Genomic DNA, 19,885 nt, shown 5'->3' with positions numbered 1-19,885 from the left:
ATTTGAAAGAATCTGCCTACCGCCTGGCTCCCAGACCGTCTCCACCGCCCTCCGTGGCTGACTCCTTCGGTCTCAGCCTGCACGTTGCTTCCTGACCCCAGCCTCTGGATCAGGCAGCCCTTCTGTGGGGTCTCATGGCACTCTCAGTTTCCCACTCAGGTTCCTGGTGTCTCTTCTCTGTCTCAGCTCCAAGTGTAGTAAGGATGGAGGTGGGGCCTGTCTTGTGGGGTGGGTGCGCCCCGAGCCTGGACCAGGGCCAGGTTGGGCTCCCTAAAAGTTTCCTAAATGAATGAATGAATGAGTGATTCTGCAAATGTGTCCGATTTGTGTTGTGTACAAGGTAACACTTTGCTTTTACACTCTGGGTTTTGGCTTCTTGTGCCTGTTATACTGCAGTGTCTTGCCACAAAACAAATAAACCCGAGTCCACTTTATACTCTTACATGGTTGTTTGTCTCTAGCATTGGAAAAATCCTCAAATATCATTGTTAACAGAGAGTATCCTATGGTCCAATTGGTTTCTGACAGGAGTCCTTTTGGAGAGTTGCTAGTAATTAGATACTAAGGCTGATACGGGGTAACTGGGAGGGAAAATGGGATATTTTTACAGTGGTAATAGTAGCTGCTCATGCTTTGGTAGTAAAGTCAAAGTAGCTACTGGGTTCCAAGACTAAATTTAATGGAAAAATGAACTTTTCTGTTTGTGTTGCCAGCTGTTTTTGTTATGTGAAAATTTAGGAAAGTCTTGATCTGAGGCTTTATGGTTAATGATACAATGGAAGAACCCGTTTCTAGAAGTTTGAGGTATTGGATAATATTCAGAGATGACCGGTGCTAGAGATGACCGAGGTCAAAATTCTGCACTACTGTGGAGTCAGGCGAGACAGGACTATACACTTGAGGTTCTCAGGTTTTTGGAGGCTCAAACAGACATTTAGATCTTTGTAAAATCTCACCGACTTCATATCCCACCCCCTTCCCAAGTAGTACCTCGCATACTCTACGGTTAAGTGCCTTATACATTAAGTGCCTTTTGTTATGAAATTTTCAATTTCTTGTGGGTTGAAGCCTTATTAGTTTGTCATAAAACCATGGGTTACAATCTCTGTTGCCACAGAGTGAGGAGGCGGCCAGACAAATCACTGCTAAGATCCTTTCTAGTGCTAACTTCTTATGATGTGTTAGGGCGGAATAGAGGGCCTCCATGCGAAAGACCTGTTAGGGAAGCTTCTGGAGAAGCAGGTGGGCTCTGAGCTTGAGTTGCACGTGAATTCTGAGACTGAGAGAAGCCAAGTGACCCAGGCAAAGTGAGAGGCAGGTAGCTCTATGCAGGGTGTTGGATCTATCGTTACAACAGATAGGTTTGTGCCCCCACGGTATGCTAGGGCATTGTGAAAAACGTGAATGGCATAGTAGGGAAGAGAAACGTAGTACCAGAAAGGTGACATTCACCAGGTATGTACACCACAGTACTTGTTTGCTTCTATGATGTGCCAGCATAGGGCTCGGCATTGGACACAGACAGACACGGCAGCTGTCCTCAAGGGGTTCCTAACCTAGTTGATGGAAACATGCAGACAGCTACGTTGTGGGACAGAGTGTTCGAGGACGCAAGCTTTGGAATCAGGTAGGCCTGGTTCCAGGCCTGGCCCTGCCACCTACTAGCTGTGTGACCTTAGACAAGTTATAGAACCTGTTGGAGCCTATCTCCTCATCTGTAAAATAAAATAATTATGGTGTGGCCGTACAGGAAAATAATATATAGGCTACGAAAGAATGAATACAACTGTGTGTTCTCATGGAAAAATGCCCGAAATACAGTGTTGGCTGAAAAAACAGCATTCTACCTAATGTGGTCTCACTGGAAGAAGAAGTAAAGAATTTTGTGGTGTAGAAAAAGGTCTGAAAGGATAGATACCTGTTTAAAGTGTGGATTTTTACAGGGACTGTCTATTTTTCATTTCCTCCCTTGTTAGACTCTTTTAAAAAATGATGTCTGTTAATTTGCCACCTGAAAATAATAAAGATAACTGTTTTAAACAGTCAAAACCTTCTTCCCAGGATTTCTGGCAGGACTGATGAGTGGAGGACGCTCAGCACGAGGTCAGGTGCGGAGAGGTCAGTACATGGGCAGCACCGCCATGTCTGCTGGACGTAGCAGCTGAGGGGAGGAAGTCTCGTAGGCTGCAGGGCCCAGGCGGGTTGAAGTTGGCTCCTGAGGTGTGAATCCCAAGGCCAGTGGATGGCTCAGGTGTGGGTAGGAGCTTGGTTGTCTGGTGGGGCCCAGATCTGGGACTCGGAGTCCTCGTGGCCCATGAACTTCTGCTGCTTTGGGCCAAAGAGACAAGACCTACCGCTGGGTCACGTGTACCAAGCACACGTGAACCCTCTCCATTCCCTCCCCAATTCTGTTTGGAGAATAAGAACATTGTCCACCTCATCTTGAGAGAGGTAGCTGCCGACTTGTGCTGCCTGTCGTAAAAGAGACCTGGGCCCGCTGGGCAGGTGGTGTCGTAGGCTTTTGGAGCATTCCTGGGTTTAGATTGGGACTTGAGCAAGGCATCGGGCCTCTCGTGACCTGCTCCTGCAGCCTGCTGCTGTCCAGTGGGGTGGGGCTCCCACCTCCTCATGTGCATGTCATAACTCCTTTTCCTTGTCCCTATCAGATGAAGGATTGGAAAAGAATTTTTTGGCGGTAGGATTGATGGGTCCTCTTATAAAGCTTACCTTTCACCTGCTGCTTAAGTAGATAGTTGGTGAATCTTCATGAAAAAAAGAGAGATCTGTTCTGTGGGTTTTTGTTTTCTCTTTAGACCTGACTTTAAACTATCTGTTGCTTTGTGGTATTCCTCTCTGGAGAGTGTTTTATTGTGTGTGAGACAATGTAGTTTTCCGTAGCCGTCATTTAGATTGGGTACCATACATGCAGGTATGCAAGGGAAGTTTTGACATTTGCCTGTTGTCCAGGCCATCTGTCATTAGCTCCTTTTTTCAAAGTGGCCATGTTTATTCTTCATTATGTGGTCACCTTAATTACTGTATCCCTGTTGAATGCCTTGGACTTATTTGTTATGAACAGAATTGTGTCACTTAGTTTACATTTTCCAGGATCCCATTGATATTTATGGAGCCCTCTTAGAATATTTTCAAAGCATATTATAGCTCCATTTTGTGATCAGCTTCTGTTCATAATTTGCACTTGATTATGTGTTCCTGTGTCAATTTTGTTTCATGATTCTCTTTTGTGACTAAATTTCAGTTCATTTCTATAATTTTAAAAGTCCTGGGTTTTTTTCCTAACTTTTTCAATGCCCAAATTATAGTCAGGTATTTAAATAAAAGAGAGAGGAAATTAAATTTGAGAGAATAGTGTATGTCAGGCTTCTTGCTAGACATTTTACAGACCACCTCATTTAATATTAAGTAAAAAATGTCACTAAATAAACTGCTGAGAGGGAGGCAGCCTGCAGGGCTGAGAATCAAGAGACCTGATTTCAGCCTTGGTTTTGTTACTAATAAGATTTATTAACCCTGACAAATTATTTCCTTCTTTGGGCTTTGCTTCCTCCTCTGTAAAATGGGGAAAGAGAGTGGTTAGATTAGGTTCCTTCTGGCTCTAAGATTTAAAGACTGATCTTCATGATAGCCTTAATTTGAAACTCTTAGCATATCCCTTTTAATTGAATTGAATGCTTACAAAAGGATTAAGAAGCTTAATCTACTCTAAGATTTAAGAAGCTTAAATTTATTCTAAAATAACTCAAATTACCAAAAAATATTTTTTATCTTTTCTTTTCCCCCACATAACTTTAGTGACTATTGGGGGGAAAAAATCAAGTCACCTATATGATGTGCTCTTAGATTTGCAGCTTAAAAGGTGTGCTTTTATTTTTTTAAATATTTTATTGGGGAAGGGGAACAGGACTTCATTGGGGAACAGTGTGTACTTCCAGGCCTTTTTTCCAAGTCAAGTTGTTGTCCTTTCAGCCTTAGTTGTGGAGGGCGCAGCTCAGCTCCAGGTCCAGTTGCCATTGCTAGTTGCAGGGGGCGGAGCCCACCATCCCTTGATGGGACTTGAGGAGTTGAACTGGCAACCTTGTGATTGAGAGCCCACTGGCCCATGTGGGAATCGAACCGGCAGCCTTTGGAATTAGGAGCATGGAGCTCCAACCGCCTGAGCCACCGAGCTAGCCCCTAAAATATGTGCTTTTAACAGGAGTAGTACGAATGTTAACCTTAGGGAACACAATACCGTGTTTCCCTGAAAATAAGACCTAGCCGGACAGTCAGCTCTAATGCATCTTTTGGAGCAAAAAAAAAATTAATATAAGACCTGGTATTATATTATATTATATTATATTATATTATATTATATTATATTATATTATCTCATATTATACCCAGTCTTATGAGACCGGGTCTTATAGTGAAATAAGGCCGGGTCTTATATTAATTTTTGCTCCAAAAGATGCATTAGAGCTGATGGTCCGGCTAGGTCTCATTTTCGGGAAAACAGCATATTTTATTTTTGTGTTAAAATATGGATCCTTGTGAGAACATCTTGAGTGCCAAGCCAACAATAATACATTAAGTATTGTTGAGACCAGAGGGGAAAGAAAACATGTGAGCACTGTAGGACAGTAAGACTAAAGGAAGATGATCTGCCAACCTGAGCCCCATTTTCCCTCCTCTTCTGGATGGAAACAGCCAGAGCTTTCAACTCGGTGCAGAACTGGAACTGCCCTGTGTTTGCTGAACAGGCTTACTGGGGGGCTCTTGACCCTATGGAATGGAGGCAAGGTGGGGGAGTCTCCCTGACAGGATGTCCCTGCTTCTCAGGCCTGCCTCCGGGCCTGGATCAGTGCTGCTGACCTTTTCTCCCTACGCCCGCCCCCTTTTGTTTTGCTGGTAGTTGTAGGCTCTGCCTGTTTGTAGGCAGAGGACTAGTCAAGACCTGGGAGGAAGTGGGGGCTGATGGAACAAGCCCAGCTTTGCAGCCGTGCAGACTGGCGTCCACATCAGTAACTGCGGTGCCCCCGCCCAGGGCTGGGCCTTCCCGATGCCTCAGGGTCCTCATTTGTAAAATGATGATGGTTTTAGTGCCTGAGATCATTTTGGTTGCCAGTAGTGGAAACCAGCTTTTACTTTCTAACATCTTAGAAAGGAGCGGATTTGTTGGAAGGACACGAAGGGAAAGCTGAACGACTAAATCTTCAGGTGGAGCAGCAATTGGGACAGCTCTGGGGACCTTAGCAGCAGGCGTGGCAGACCTGCTGTGTGGCACAGCCGTTCTTGTGCGTCCACACCTGCTCCATCAGCGATGCGACAGCGCCTCCTTCACAGTCTGTCCAGCTTCTCTGCGTGACCTCCAGGAGTCTCACTGTGCCCTGCAGGCTCTTCCTCCTTCAGCGAGGACTTTTCTAACCGCCTTGTTGAACATTCGCATTGTCCCATCCCTGCTGTCCTTTGCCTGCAGTTTTTCGCCATCGTATACATCGCCAGCCAGAATGCCATGTATTCTGCCCACTTACTGTCTTTCCCCAGATTGTAATCAGACCCTACCTGGCCGGAAACCCTGTGTGCTTTGTCAGTGCTGAATCACCAGTGCCGGCACACGGGGGGGGGGGGCACTCAGCAAACGCTTGCGGACTGAAGAACATTTTTGTCAAGAATCTTCCTGAGTTGAGTCAGCAATGGCAAGAGGAGTGGGCATCTAAAGGAAGGATGGTGCCTGAGAACTTGCCAAGTGTGAGTCCCAAATAGGAGGGGAGACCGTTGTCATCTGAAAGCCGTCCCAGTGTGGGTCTCAGGTTGCTGTGAAGACTGAATCAGTTGGTGTGTGACTGCCTAGTAGGTGCTGAGAAAATGTTCATTCTTTTCCCTTTTACGAAAGCGTGTAAGTTCTTGACAATATTAGCATTCAGAAATTCAGTCATTCTCCATAATAGAGGTGGTGGTAGAAGAGGTGGAAAGAAGAGGTAGATAAGAAAGGTAAAAATTACCCATGTATAAAATAACAACTCATACGCAGCCTTGTGTTTTACTAAGTGATGGAATACATAATTCTCTCTTCAGAAGGAATGGTGTTGACATTTTGCAAATTGTACACAGGTTTTTATAAAGGTTTTCTGGTATCTGAGCAGACCCAAACCTCAGGACCCAGGTCAGGGTGAAAAAGAGGTGAGTTCAGGGGAGTGGACAGGCATCAGTTTTCATCTGCGCCTTTTTCTCCCGGAGGCAGTCTAGACTATTGAGTACATTTATCTGTGGGTTTTATAATGAATGTACTAATTCACTCTTCTATATTCATACTTACAGTGTTTACTCTTCAAAGGTCATGTACGTTATATGTATAAAGTGGGTTCTCCCATTATTAAAAAATAGTGTGATTTTATATTCCTATCTGTTAATTTTTGGATAAAGATTGTTTCTTATAGTTTCATCAGGGTGAGGAACTCGAGAAGCTGTGTGGTTTTAAGTGCTCTTGAACTTGAGCGGTGTTTGACTCCTGAGCTACTGGAGGAGAAACCTAAGCTTTAGACTCAGACGCACAGGCACTTTGTAGTCATGTGACCTTGGGCAATCCTTCGGTCTGTCTGCAGTGGCGGGATCATCCTAGCACCTGCTCCATAGGCCTGTTAGGAGAGGTCCTTGATGTAATATAGGTAAACAGAAGCCCGTCCGCCAACACAGTGAGTAAGCACTGCCATAATAGCTATTTCTATAATTAATAAGTCGTAAAAGTCCTTTGATGGTATCTTGTTATTAACTTCATTCTGATTTTAAGCATTTAAAATATGTCAATATTAGCAGAATTTGGGGGGAAAAGAGAAAAATTTGTAGCTCTGTACATACTTTACTTCCAACAAGCAGTTTTCCTAAGCATAAAATGTGAACAGGCATTTATTGTGAAAACTTATTTAAAAACTTTGAGGTTTCACTTTTTAAAGTTGACAGTGAAGCTTAGGTAAGACTTTTTTTTTAAAAAAAAATAACAGGTCTTATATGGAGATTAGTAAATGAATGTTTTCCTTTTCAAAGTGATTTTTAGATCCTGGCTACAGTTGTTATTGAAGAGTGCTAGCACTGGACTTGTTCTTCCGTGGAACTCACCTAATTAGGTGAAACTTCATCCACCGTCTCACTCTGCTGTAACAACGGGGGTCTGTCTCGGTTCCTTAGGACGCCTTATCATGGGCCAGGTCATTAGTGCCTGATTTAGATTCCACAAGGCCTCAGGGACATCTGTTTCAGCATTTCCCTTTGTAAGTGGTGTAGATAATCACCAGGCATTGGGACTTCTGTTTTCCACACTTCAGTTTTACGTAGTTTTCTAAAGATGAGAGACATTTTGAGAATGGTAACTCAGAGCATTATAAGCAAATTCAAAGTAGTGTCCTGGTTTTTAAAAGCTGGCTCAAATCTGAAAGAGAAAATAGACAGTCATCTGTAAAAAGATTGGAGTGCTATTGGAGTGCTAACTTTCCTTTGTAGATTTTATTCTGATTTTGTATCAGGCAAATAGTATTTACTGTGGTGTATCTATACACATGATTATATTCAAGTGCTCTTCAGAGACATAATTTGCTAATTATCACTGTTGTTTTAAACTTTGTTTCCTACAGACAAAAGGATTAGTATTCAACTTTTGGTATTAACAGACATGATAAGACAGGATTTGTGCAACTATAAATGTTTACTACTTGAGAAAAGAAAAATATATACAAGGAAATGATATAATGTTTATTTAAAGTTGTTTCCATTGGGAAATATTTTACTGATTGTATAATCTGAATGATTGGCATAGCTAGAATTTTTTTTGCCCTCCCCTGCCTCGCATTTTTAAAGCCATTGTTTCTCAGTCTAGTTGTGTAGGACACAGCTCTCTGGCCCAGGCTGGTGTTATGGGCCTTGGCTCCCCTGGCTCAGGCAGTCAGTCACCGGTCATTGGTGGCTGCTCACAGCAGCTCACAGCATCTCTCGTCAGCTGCTGGCTGGCCACTCATGCCGACTGCTGGCCACACGCCAGCTGTGGGCCAGCGCTGCCACCGGCCACTCACGGCAGCACTCGGCAGCCCGTGGCAGCTCACACTGACCTCCGGCTGCTCCCGGCAGCCCAGCTCCAGGGAGAGCTGTTATTCACAATCTTAGCTGTAGAGGGCGCAGCTCACTGGCCCATGTGGGAATCGAACCCGTGGCCTTCAATGTTAGGAGCACAGAGCTCCAACCGCCTGAGCTACAGGGCCGCCCCTTTTTTTTTTTTATTTTTTTAAGAAGAGCTTGCGTGAAGTATAATTCACAGCCCCTGGCAACCTCTAATCTACTTTCTGTCTCTATAGATTTGCCTGTTCTGGACGTCTCATGTAAATGGAACTGCACAGTATGTGACCTTTTGTACCTGGCTTCTTTCATTTGGCATAATGTTTCTAAAGTTGATCCGTATTGTAGCATTCATTTCATTCCTTTTTATGACCAAGGTAATATTTCATTGGGTAGATATACCACAGTTTATCCATTTGTCTGTTTGGGCTGTTCCCACTTTTTGGCTATTATGAATAATGCTGCTATAAACATTTGTGTTCAAGTTTTTGTGTAGACATCTTTTTATAATTTTCTTGGGTATGTTCCTAGGAGTAGATAGATATGTTTTTTAAAAATACATATAGGAATATATTTCTTGAAATTTACAAAGAAATACGTAGATAGAGGAAGCCTTATTCTGAAAGTTGTTGCTACACCTAATTTAAATTTTGAAAGGTCAAGGAAATTTAATTAGAACATCTATATGGTTTTAGTGAGATAATCTTTATAGTTGATTCATTTAAAAATGCATTATTTTTTGTTCTGATTCCCTTGTGTAATGATTAACTTTGCATCATAGATAGTTTCAACTATAAAAACTAGATAAAACTTTGTTAATTGAGAGGTTAGTAAATAATGAGGAGTATGTTGTAAGTAGGAGGGTTCTCCTTAAAACTTCTGCTGTCTTTCATTTTTTGTTTTGAAGCCGTTTAAAGTAGTGGTCTGGGTCGTAGCTTTGGAGTCAGACCAGGGCTGAATCCTGCTCTGGTATTTATTAGCTCAATGACTTTGAACAAGTCCTCACCTTCCCCAAGCCTCCTTTCCCTAATCTGTACAATTTGGGGTGGTATCTGTTTCACAGTTGTTGTGAGAATTGAGAATGTGTGAGTGCATATCACAGTACCTAATAATAAGCGCTGATAAGCCGTGACAGGACTGCTTTTTTTCCCTAGTGCAATGATTTTTCATTTAATCCTGGTGGGTTGCATGAGGCCCTGCGATCAGTATCTTTCAAACTTCTTGAACCATGACCTACACTGAGAAACACCTTTTACAAGGTGACCCAGCCATTCACACACGTATGTCTACATATGCATATATATCGTCAGAATTGCAGGAAACAGCACTTACCCTTACGTGTGTACTGTTATTTTCTATTTTAAATTAATAAACTTTATTTTTTTTAGACCAGTTTTAGGTTTACAGAAAAGTTGAGCCCCAACAGTTTCCCTGTTATTCACATCTTGCATTAGTGGGGTACATTTGTTATAATTGATGAACTAATGCTGATACATTATTAACTGAAGTCCATAGTTTGCATGAGGCTTCACTCTTTGTGTTGTACAGCCTGTGGTTTTTGACAAATGTATAATGTCATGTATCCACCATTATAGTGTCACATAGTGTACTTTCACTGCTCTCAAAGTCCCTTGTGCTCCCTTTGTTTATCCATATTCCCAACCCCTGATTTTTTAAAAAATTTATTGGGGTGTAGTGGTAAACAAAACTACATAGGTTTCAAGGGTACAATCCTGTATTACATCATCCGTATATTGCCTTATGTGTTCACCACCCAGAGTCAGTTCTCCTTCCATCACCGTATTTGACCCCCTTTACCCTCCTCTACCACCCTCCTCCCCACTTACCCTCTGGTAACCACTAAACTGTTGTCTGTGTCTATGAGTTTTTGTTTCTTTATTTATCTTGTTTCTTTGTTGCCTTCAGTTTTTGTTTTTTTTTTAAAAAGATTTTATTGGGGAAGGGGAACAGGACTTTATTGGGGAACAGTGTGTACTTCCAGGCCTTTTTTCCAAGTCAAGTTGTCCTTTCAATCTTAGTGGTGGAGGGTGCCGTTCAGCTTCAAGTTGTCCTTTCAGCCTTAGTTGTGGAGGGCGCAGCTCAGCTCCAGGTCCAGTTGCTGTTGCTAGTTGCAGGGGGCGCAGCCCACCATCCCTTGCGGGAGTCGAACCGGCAACCTTGTGGTTGAGAGGACACGCTCCAACCAACTGAGCCATCTGGGAGCTCAGTGGCAGCTCAGCTCAAGGTGCTGTGTTCAATCTTAGTTGCAGGGGGCGCAGCCCACCATCCCTTGCGGGACTTGAGTTGAACTGGCAGCCTTGTGGTTGAGAGCCCACTGGCCCATGTGGGAATCGAACCGGCAGCCTTCGGAGTTCGGAGCATGGAGCTCTAACCACCTGAGCCACCGGGCTGGCCCCTGCCTTCAGTTTTATATCCCACATATGAGTGAAGTCATATGGTTCTCGACTTTTTCTGTCTGACTTTTTTTTTTCACTTAGCATAATAATGTCAAGATCCATCCTTGTCACAAATGGACCCCTGATCTTTTTATGTCTCCATAGTTTTTTCTTTTCCAGAATGTCATGGAGTTGGAATCGTACAACGTGTAGCCTTTTCAAACAGGTTTCTTTCACTTAGCAATATGCATTTAATTCCTCCATGTCTGTCTGTGATTTGATAGCTCATTTCTTTTTATCACTGAATAATACTTCATTGTCTGGATGGACCACAGTTTGCTTATCCATCACCTACTAAAGGACATCATGGTGGTTTCAAAATTTTCACTGTTATGAATAAAGCTGCTATAAACATTCGCGTGTAGGTTTTTGTGTGGATGTAAGTTTTTAATTTATTTGGGTAAATACCAACGATCTCAATTACTGTATCCTCTGGTGAGAGCATGTTTAGTTTTATAGGAAACCGCCAGGCTGTCTTCCAGTGGGTGCTTCGTGTTGCCGTCCCACCAGCAAGTTCCTGCCGCCCCATGTCTGACCAGCCGTGGTGGTGTCAGCATTCCCAATTTTGGCCATTCTGATAGGTGTGTAGTGGTATCTCATTGTTTTAATTTTCAGTTCCGTAATGACACGTGACCTTGAGTGTCTTTTCCTGTGCTTATTTGCCATCTATGTATCTTCTTTGATGAGTTGTCTGTTTAGATCTTCTGTCCATTTTTTGATTGGGTCCTTTGTTTTCTTATTGTTGAGTTTTAAGGGTTATATATCTATATATTTATTAAGGATACAAGTCTTTTACCAGATATGTGTTTTTCAAATGTTTTCTCTCAATCTGGGGCTTGCTTTTCTGTTCTGTTAATACTGTTTTATATTATTCTATTCTGTTCCATTAAAAAACAAAGTAGTCCTGAGGCCCTAATTGATTGTACAGCCACTGGTAGGTCACAGCCTATGGTGTGAAAGTCCACAGTGTTCGTTCTGCTTCCTCGTGTTCAGGTAGACAGCGTCACGAAAGCGGCCGTCATTGTGGGAGCTGATTCCCAGCTTTGATGACAGGGTGTGAGAGTTGACACTGCCCGTTTTCTATTCTCGGGGATTCTTTAAGTTTGAGTGAATGGATGGAACTTGATTGGCTGTATCGCCTCCACACCTGATAGTAATGACACATGCAGGCATGGAATGCTTCCTGAATTTTGCATTCCTTCCAGGTTTTAGGCAGGTTTTGTCAAAATGCATGTGCTTTTAAACACAGTAAGGTGGAAGGGAGCCCAGGTGTGTATTTTGTATTTCCAGGAATGACGTATAACCACATTTCCCAAATTCAACTAGGTAAGAGGGAGTTTTTGCATGATGGAATGTGGTTTTAAATGGTAAATCATTAAAGCAGATAAAAACAGTGACTCGAACTAAACAGAATTGATATGGTTATTGAGGATCTAACTTAAGGACTTTTTAGTTTGAGTGGGTATCTGCTCTCACGTACAAGACGCTGTCAGTATGTGCGCCTGCGTGCGGTCTCACATGTCTCATTTATGTAGGAAAAATTTATTGCTCTCCAAAGACCAGTTCTATTTCTTTGCCAAAATCATACAGATTCCAATTATGGGAATTGAACTTAACATGATCTTACGAAACTATTCCTCTATTTTCTTTAGAGTTAATTATTTTCCCCCGAATTTGTGGAAGGGGAAGCAAACGCACCCCGGTGCCCTGCAGTGCCACCTTGTGGAGAGGGGAGGCTTTCACAAGGCATGTCCCTGCTGTCTAGGTTTGAGTGAAATCTGACAAATGTCCATCACATAGATGTATGTGTATGGCCTCCGGATTTGTCACTAACATTTTTAAAAATATTTTTTCTTCTCTCCGATGTGCACTAATTCAGTGATTAGAGGAATGAGATATTAGCCATTTTTTTCTGTAGATGAGACCTTGAAGATGAGAAGGTAGGCGCCTACCCTTTATGTCTCAACCTAGTGTAAAAAGAAACTTCCTATGGAATTGGGGGAGTTTGTTGAGTGCCTACTGTGTCCTGGGCACTACTCTATGTAGTAGCGATACAGCAGTGAACTAACTAAAATTCTAGCTCACGAGGAGCCTCTGTTCTAGTGGGAGGAGACAAGATAAACAAATAAATATATAACAAATGAGGTGGTGGTAAGTGCTAGGAAGAAAAAAATAAAGCAGAGTGAGGGGATAGAGTGATAGAATATTGCTGGTTTTGACTGGTTAGGGAAAGCTTCCCAGATAAGGTGGCATTTGAGCAGAGGCCTGAAATAAGAGAGTAATGTAGGCCTGTTAGTAGCTGAGGGGAGAGCGGTCTGGGTAGAGAACCCAGTGTGTGCAAAGGCCCTGAGGCACGACTGCCTTGCTTTGTTGGGAGAATAGTGAAAATGCCAGTGTGACTGGAGCAGGGGTATGAAAGGAGGTATGATAAGAGGTGTGATCAGAGCAATGTGTATGTGTGATAAAGGTTGTGTGGGACCTTGTAGACAGTACTTAGGACTTCAGAATTTATTCTGAGAGGGGTAGGAAACCACTGGAGAGATTTGAGTAAAGTGATGTACCTGAAGGGCAAGAGTGGAAACAGACCCATGATGTCGCCCTTGCTGATGGCTGGTCTGAGAGGCGGTGGTGGTGGGGCCCGGGGTGTAACAGTGGGAACAAAGGGTCAGATTCTGGGTATACTTTGAAATTCGGGTTGCTAGTATTGCTAATGCGTTGTTTGTAGAGTAGGAAAGAGAAAGGAGTCCAGGGTACCTCCCAAGTCTGTCTGATTTGTGCTCCTTGCTCTGTGAGTGGGCAGGGGTTCCGGTGTGTGCCCTTGTGCCTTTGACAGAGGCGGATTCAGGGAAGTGGGATGAGGCATTAAAGGCGATGTCTTAGACCCGGTTTTCCTTACAGCTCCGACGTTGCTGAGATTCTAAGTTGGTGAACAGTGTTGCAGCATGTTAGGGCAGAAGAGAGCTGAGCGTTGGTTCTCCTATTGGGGCAGGCGGCCCACTGGAAAGCTGAAGGGTATTCTGATGTCCCCCTAGCCCCACCCCAGCGGATCCTTCCTGCGTCTATTACGTTCTCATAACTACCAAGTATGTCTTACAAGTTGCTAAACTTCGGTATCGCTTTTATGATCTTGTTTGAACGCCATTATTTTTTGTTATCCCCCAGCTCCTTTTCCCCTGGAAGTGGAAGTAGGCAGGGTTGGTGAATGACGGGCTCCAGTGCTTTAGCTGAGTGGTCAGGGCTAGAGCATCTGAGAGCTACTGCGCTAAAGGGTGTCCTGTCTCTGTTACCTACTGAGCTTTGATGAGAAGCTGAGACCCAGAGACGACTGGGGGGCAGCTTCCCCACGCTGTCACAGCAAAATCAGCAGCAGAGCCAGGACAGAACGTGAGCGTTGCACTCCAGGCTTCTTTGTGCCGCGTCAGTAGAGTTTCTCATTTCCTTTTCTGGAAGTTGATGGTTCTTTTTAAAAACAGCCTCATTGAGATATAATTTATATACAATAAAATGGACCCATTTTGGGTGAACGATTCAGTGATCTTTAGTAAATTTACAGACTTGTGCAACCATCACCACAATCTAATTTTAGGACGTTTCTATCACCCCAAAAAAGAAATTTTGTGCCTATTTGCAGTCATTCCCTATTTCGTCTAGTTTCTGTCTCTCTGGATTTGCCTATTACGGACATGTCCTATAAATAGAATCATATAACCTGTGGTCTTTTATGTCTGGCCTCTTTCACCTAGATAATGTTTTCAGGGTCCATTCATGTCGTAGCCTGTATTAGTACTTTGTTCCTTTTTATGGCTGAATAATATTCCATTGAATATATGCCACATTTTATCCATCCATCGGTTGGTAGACATTGGGTTGTTTCCACTTTGTGGCTGCTATGAATGATGCTGCTAGAACATTTGCATGTGAGACTTTGTGATGAAATATATTTTTATTCTTTGGGTAGGTACCTACTGGGAGTGGAATTGCTGGGTTATATGGTAAATCTGTGTTTAACATTTTAAGAAACTGCTGAATGGTTTTTCAGAATGGCTACAGCATTTAATATTTTTCCTAGCAGTGTATGAGTTTGTTTTCCTGCACGCATCAACACTTGTCGTCTGTCTTTCCGACTGTGGCATCGTTCCTTTTTCCGTTGTTCTGGGTGGTCCCCAGCCTTCTTACCGTGTGATTGACACGTAACACTGCACAGTGTGCTGATGGATGCACGTATGTGGTGCACATAGTCCCTACTTTGTAATGCGTGTACATCCCTAATGTGTGCCTTGTTCTCATCTCCTTGGACCAAGATCATGCTTTACATACCAAGTCTGTAAACATGGCAGGTTACTTAGATGACTATTGATCCCAATGGCTTTTCTTTCATCAGCACTCATTCTTGAAGGTACGGATGTGGTGGCCTCTTCAGTGGCTGCCGTGGCCGTGCAGGTGCCTGCCTGCTGGCCCTCCTCCGTCTGCGTCTCCTGAGTGCCGTGCTCGAGTGTGTCCCGCGTGATGCTCTGTGCTGCACTAGCGACAGACGCATGGTTTGTCCTCTGGGGCCGATGGTCGTTCTGGCGTTGTCAGACTTTTTTTTCAAATAAAAATATGTGCAGCTTGCAACACAGTTAGATGACTTTAAGACCAGGTAGTGGATCACGACTCCCTCCTGTGAGTTGCAAATACTGTTCCAGTAGAGGATGTAATCATGAAACCCACTGATAATTTAGCATAAGAATGTTGGACTAAGAATAGCCACAGCCTGTTAACGGGGAGCAGAAGAGGAAGCTGTGTCTGGGACTGGGTCATGATGGGTAGACAGTAGGGGCAGGATATACTTCTAAAAGGAGGGGACATTTGGGGGCGATGGAGACGGGGTGGGGCAGACAGAGCAGCTGGAGGAAGGGCACACAGAGGGCCTCGTCCTCACGTGCTTGTTACAGCACACGGTATAGATCTTGGTGTTTTTCTAACTGTACATAACCAAGTCTTGGATTTTCAACATGTTAATTTTTTAGGAAGGCTAAATATTAACTTCTTTTTTTCCTTTAGTTGTTTCTTTAGTTCGTTTAATCCTTAACCCTATTGGGTTTCATCTTTGTTTTATACAGCCTATTAGAAAAGAGGAAAATAGCACTACTCATCAGACTGACATACTATCATTGTAAGATATATTCTGATTTCAAAGATGTTACAAGATAAACAAAACAAAATGCTTCTAGAATTAATGCTATATGATACTTGTGTTGGAGATTCTTTTTCTTTTTTTTAAGCTAAGGAAGTCTCTGGAATAACAGTAGCAGTCACATGCCTTTTCATCTTTAATTTTAGTGGTGCTTTAGGGAAGTATGGGTAATGCCAACTTGATTTATCTTGAAAGCTTTTATATCTGTCATGACTATAATGAAATTGGCTTTGATTGAATAATAGAGATGGGGGAAATTTTGCTAAGATGAGGAAAGATAGAGTTTACTAAAAACCATAAAATAGAATTAAAAAGTGAAGTAATGTTTAGTGACCTTTGTGTAAGTTTTCTGGACGTTTTTAGCTTTTAAAAATCAATGTTCAGACTCACAACTCTGCCAGCCTGTCTCTCCTCCTCCGCCCCTATCATGTTGAACTTATTCATGAGCTGAGAAATCATGGTAATTCAAAAAGTGCCCCCAAATAGTGTTATGTCGTTGTTCATTCTGACAGCAAGTTCATAAGGACTCTGCTTTTCAGAGCAAGTAAGCACAAGCCATGCCTTTCCAAGAGTTACAAGGGCTGCACTGTGGCCGTGGCGGGGAGTGGGCCCGCAAGACACTGGTTCTGGCCGGAGTCCCGTCTTCCAGAAGCAAATGATTCTGTAAGCGTTCCCCAGCTTATAGTGTTGAGAACAAACCATGGCACGCTGTGGAGACGAGGTCAGGGGTGAGGAACAGCAGAGATGGAAGGTGAGAGGCAGGGCTCTGTTCTTAACGGCTGTTAGTGAACTGTGGGGACAGCCCTGACGTGAAAGCCTTAAAATAGTTTCACTAATTTGATATACAGAGGGTGCCAAAAAATGTATACACATTTTAAGAAAGGAAAAAAAACTGTATTAAAATTGTAATACTCAATATATACCGATAACGAAAGATGAATACAAGTCACATTTGACTTCTGCAATTACAAGAGGTGTTCAAAGTGTTAACCAGCAGTGTAATTTTAATACAGCTTTTTCCTTTCTTAAATTGTGTATACATTTTTTGGGCTCCCTCTGTATAAAGTGTGGTTTAGGAAAATACATTATTAGATCTTGAAAAGCTAGGCTACTATGAAATCACACGAGAAAATGTTTACCAAGAGAAGTATAGAATAAAGTATGTAAACAAAATAAAAATACATTCCAGTTGTTCTGGTGACACTGTTCTAGCATTAAGGCCCTTTCAGTTCTGGGCTTGTCTTTACTGGATCTAGGAATTTCTTACTTTAGTCTACATTCTGTTGGTTCCAGGTCACTTATTTCAGTATTCAAAAGCCCTCCATTTTTAAATAAATTCCTCTTATGGGTTAGTGAGCAGAAAAAACTTTAATTTCTTATAAAGTAGAAATGTGTTTATAATATCCAAGAACTGAAGGAAAAATGCTTATTAACAGACTGGTTGTGTCTTGCTTAGATTATGTGCTGTGTTCCCTCAGCTCTATGGTATGGTGGAGGTTTTATATTCCTGTGTGGTTCATGGAGCCAGCCAGATTGTAGGGTGCCTCCCAAGTGTCAGATGCGGGGAGGCAGTGGGAAATGGGGGATTAAAAAACGTTGAGCAGTCTAGTGAGGGGAGGGAGACGTGTTAATGCTGTGATGTAATAAAGATACTTGTGAGGACTTCCTGGATGGAATGTGTATCCTCCCTGTGAGAGGAGGTGGTGAAGGGAGGTTTTGCAAAGGTGGTAGGGAGCATATGAGCTGAGTTTTGAAGGGTGAGTAGGAGTTTACAGGCCATAGGAAGAGTGCTTGGGCCGAGGGACAGCAGCCTGAGAGAATGTGATTGGAGCTGAGGGAGCAAGGTGAAGGTTGGTGCAGGTAGGCCCTAGGGCTGGAAGGCTAGTGTCTCTGGGTTTCTTTTGCAGCCTGTCCCATTGATCCTTGTGCAGGAGGCTTGTGAGGAATCGAGCTGGCAGATTATCCTGTAGTTGAGGCTTTCTCAGCGGGTATTCTGTGGACATCAAGCCCTATGAGAGTCTGGGGGGGAAAGTTAGAGATTCACGTGAACAATACTGTTAGACTCCTGTTTTCATGTTTATATTCCAGAAAAAAATGTTTTGGGAAAGGGCTGCTGTCTCGCAGTGCAGAGCTCCTGGATATTTTAAGCAGGGGAATGACCTCACTTGACTTACGTTTAGAAAATGAACTGGCAATGCTGAAAGGTAGGTTGGTGAGGGGAGATGGTAATTAGGAAACCAGTTCATAACTATTATCAATTTTGGTTACTTAAAATTGACCAAAATTGACCAGTTCATGAAATATAAAGATCTCACAACTTAGGAATTTAGGGCACTTCTAAGAAAAAGGTATTTTAACAATGAACTAAAATGTTTAGTTGACAGATGAGGTTTTGAGAGGAGAATTTGGGGCAAATGCAGATTTTGTTGATTTGATCAAAGATTGAACAGAAATACTTAAAAAAAAAATACCAGAAATACTTTATGATACTGTCTGATGAAAGAAAATCTGGTTTAAATTGTACTTTAGGAGCAATATATATTTTTTAAATTCCTATGATCTCTTCAGATCTTAGATCAAAGTGTTAGGATTTTTAAAGACAAAAATGCTAAAATATTTTTATTTTTCTCAAATACATTATGATGTATTTTTATATTTAAGGGCCATTTGCATTTCTTTTACTGTGATATATTTTCTCAGAAATTTAAAAATATATATTGGAATTTTGGTCTTTTTATTACAATATTAGGAGCCCTTTATATATTGAGATTAGCCTTTTTTTGTACTATGAATTGCAAATATTTTCCCCCAGCTTGTCTTTTTTGCTTTGTAAAAGATTCTTATATTTCTTGAATATACCAATTTTTAAAGTGGTGTCTAGTTTTTGAGTCAGTTAGGGAGGGCATCTGTACACCAGGGTTTTAAAAGGAACTTGCCCAGTTTTATTCTAGAACTTTTATGACTTATATTTAAATATTTGATCTGTTAGAAACTTCTGCTAGCGTATGATGTGCAGTGAATCCATTTTTCCCCAGAGAGGTATTTTAATTGCTCAGACATCATTCGTTGTACAGTCTCTTCCCTCCCTTCCCTTCCCCTGATTTACCTCCTTCATCTTTTACCATTTCCTGTTTCTGGATTCCATGTCCCATTGATCTATGTATGTACTAGTGCCGTATTGTTTTAAGGCCTTATGATATCTGGTAGTGCTCGCTCCTTTCTAATACTCTTGTCTTTTGGAATTTTTATTTTTTTACATTTTAATTTTTCTGCCTGATTTTTGTAATCAGTTTATTAGTTTCCCAAAACTAATCCTGTAGGCATTTTGACAGGAGCGGGGGTGGGGGTGGAGGTGGGTGGAGTGGCGGTGGGGAGGTGGGGGGTCACTTTCAATTTACTAATGAATCTCTTTATGATGACTCTAAGTTGTAGCTTTAATCTTTTCTCTTACAGATGATATTAACCGTGTTCTTGAGCAACAATGAGCAGATTTTAACAGAAGTTCCTATAACACCAGAAACAACATGTCGAGATGTTGTGGAGTTTTGCAAGGAACCTGGAGAAGGCAGTTGCCATTTAGCTGAAGTGTGGAGAGGAAATGGTATGTATCAGGCTCTAGAAAGATTACTAAGTACATAAAATTTAATGTTCATCAAATGCAGAATATTGTTTCCAGTTCTTAGTTATCAGTGGTAATAAGGAATTGAGTGATTAAAATAGAAAGAGTATTATGTTACAAGGGGACAGGGTGTTACAGGCGCTTTCTGTAAAAAAGCGTGTTATGTGATTGGATCCTTCCCACAGCCACTGAAAGAAGCCGTGACGGTGGGTCCAGCTCTGTGGGGTCTTTTTGATACCACTACTAACCAAATAGAGTTCTGTCCATGGAGACCTTCCAGGGTTGGGTTTGTTACACGTTGAGTTGTCCGTCTACTCTTTTTCTTGTGATGACTTCGTGAAGGCAGAAACAGTATGTGTTTCCCTGTGTACAAAACCCTTTAAATGGTAGACCCTTCATAAATATTCGTTTATTAAAGTGAGAAGAATAAATACTGGCGCTTACATTTAAGCACTTTGTCAGCTAGCTGGGCAGTGTAAGTAATATGATTATTGAAGACAGAAAATGCGCAAGATAATTTGGACTCTAAAGGAG

At 42.2% G+C, this 19,885-nt stretch overlaps 1 protein-coding gene across 2 annotated transcripts in view; it reads left to right on the top strand.

Moving 5' to 3' along the window:
- PPP1R13B (protein phosphatase 1 regulatory subunit 13B) overlaps positions 1-19,885 on the top strand; it is a 75,692-nt gene that overhangs the window by 10,204 nt on the left and 45,603 nt on the right. For both annotated transcript variants that reach the window (XM_081048155.1, XM_081048154.1), the window contains exon 2: positions 19,186-19,333. In XM_081048155.1, coding sequence (XP_080904281.1) covers positions 19,186-19,333 — 148 coding nt within the window. The remainder of the gene's footprint in view (positions 1-19,185; positions 19,334-19,885) is intronic.

The sequence above is a fragment of the Rhinolophus hipposideros genome, assembly GCF_964194185.1.
Source record: "Rhinolophus hipposideros genome assembly, chromosome: 5".
In the NCBI taxonomy this organism is placed as follows: Eukaryota; Metazoa; Chordata; class Mammalia; order Chiroptera; family Rhinolophidae; genus Rhinolophus; species Rhinolophus hipposideros.
Note: the sequence above shows the minus strand (reverse complement) of the source record. Positions and strands in the feature narration are given on the sequence as shown.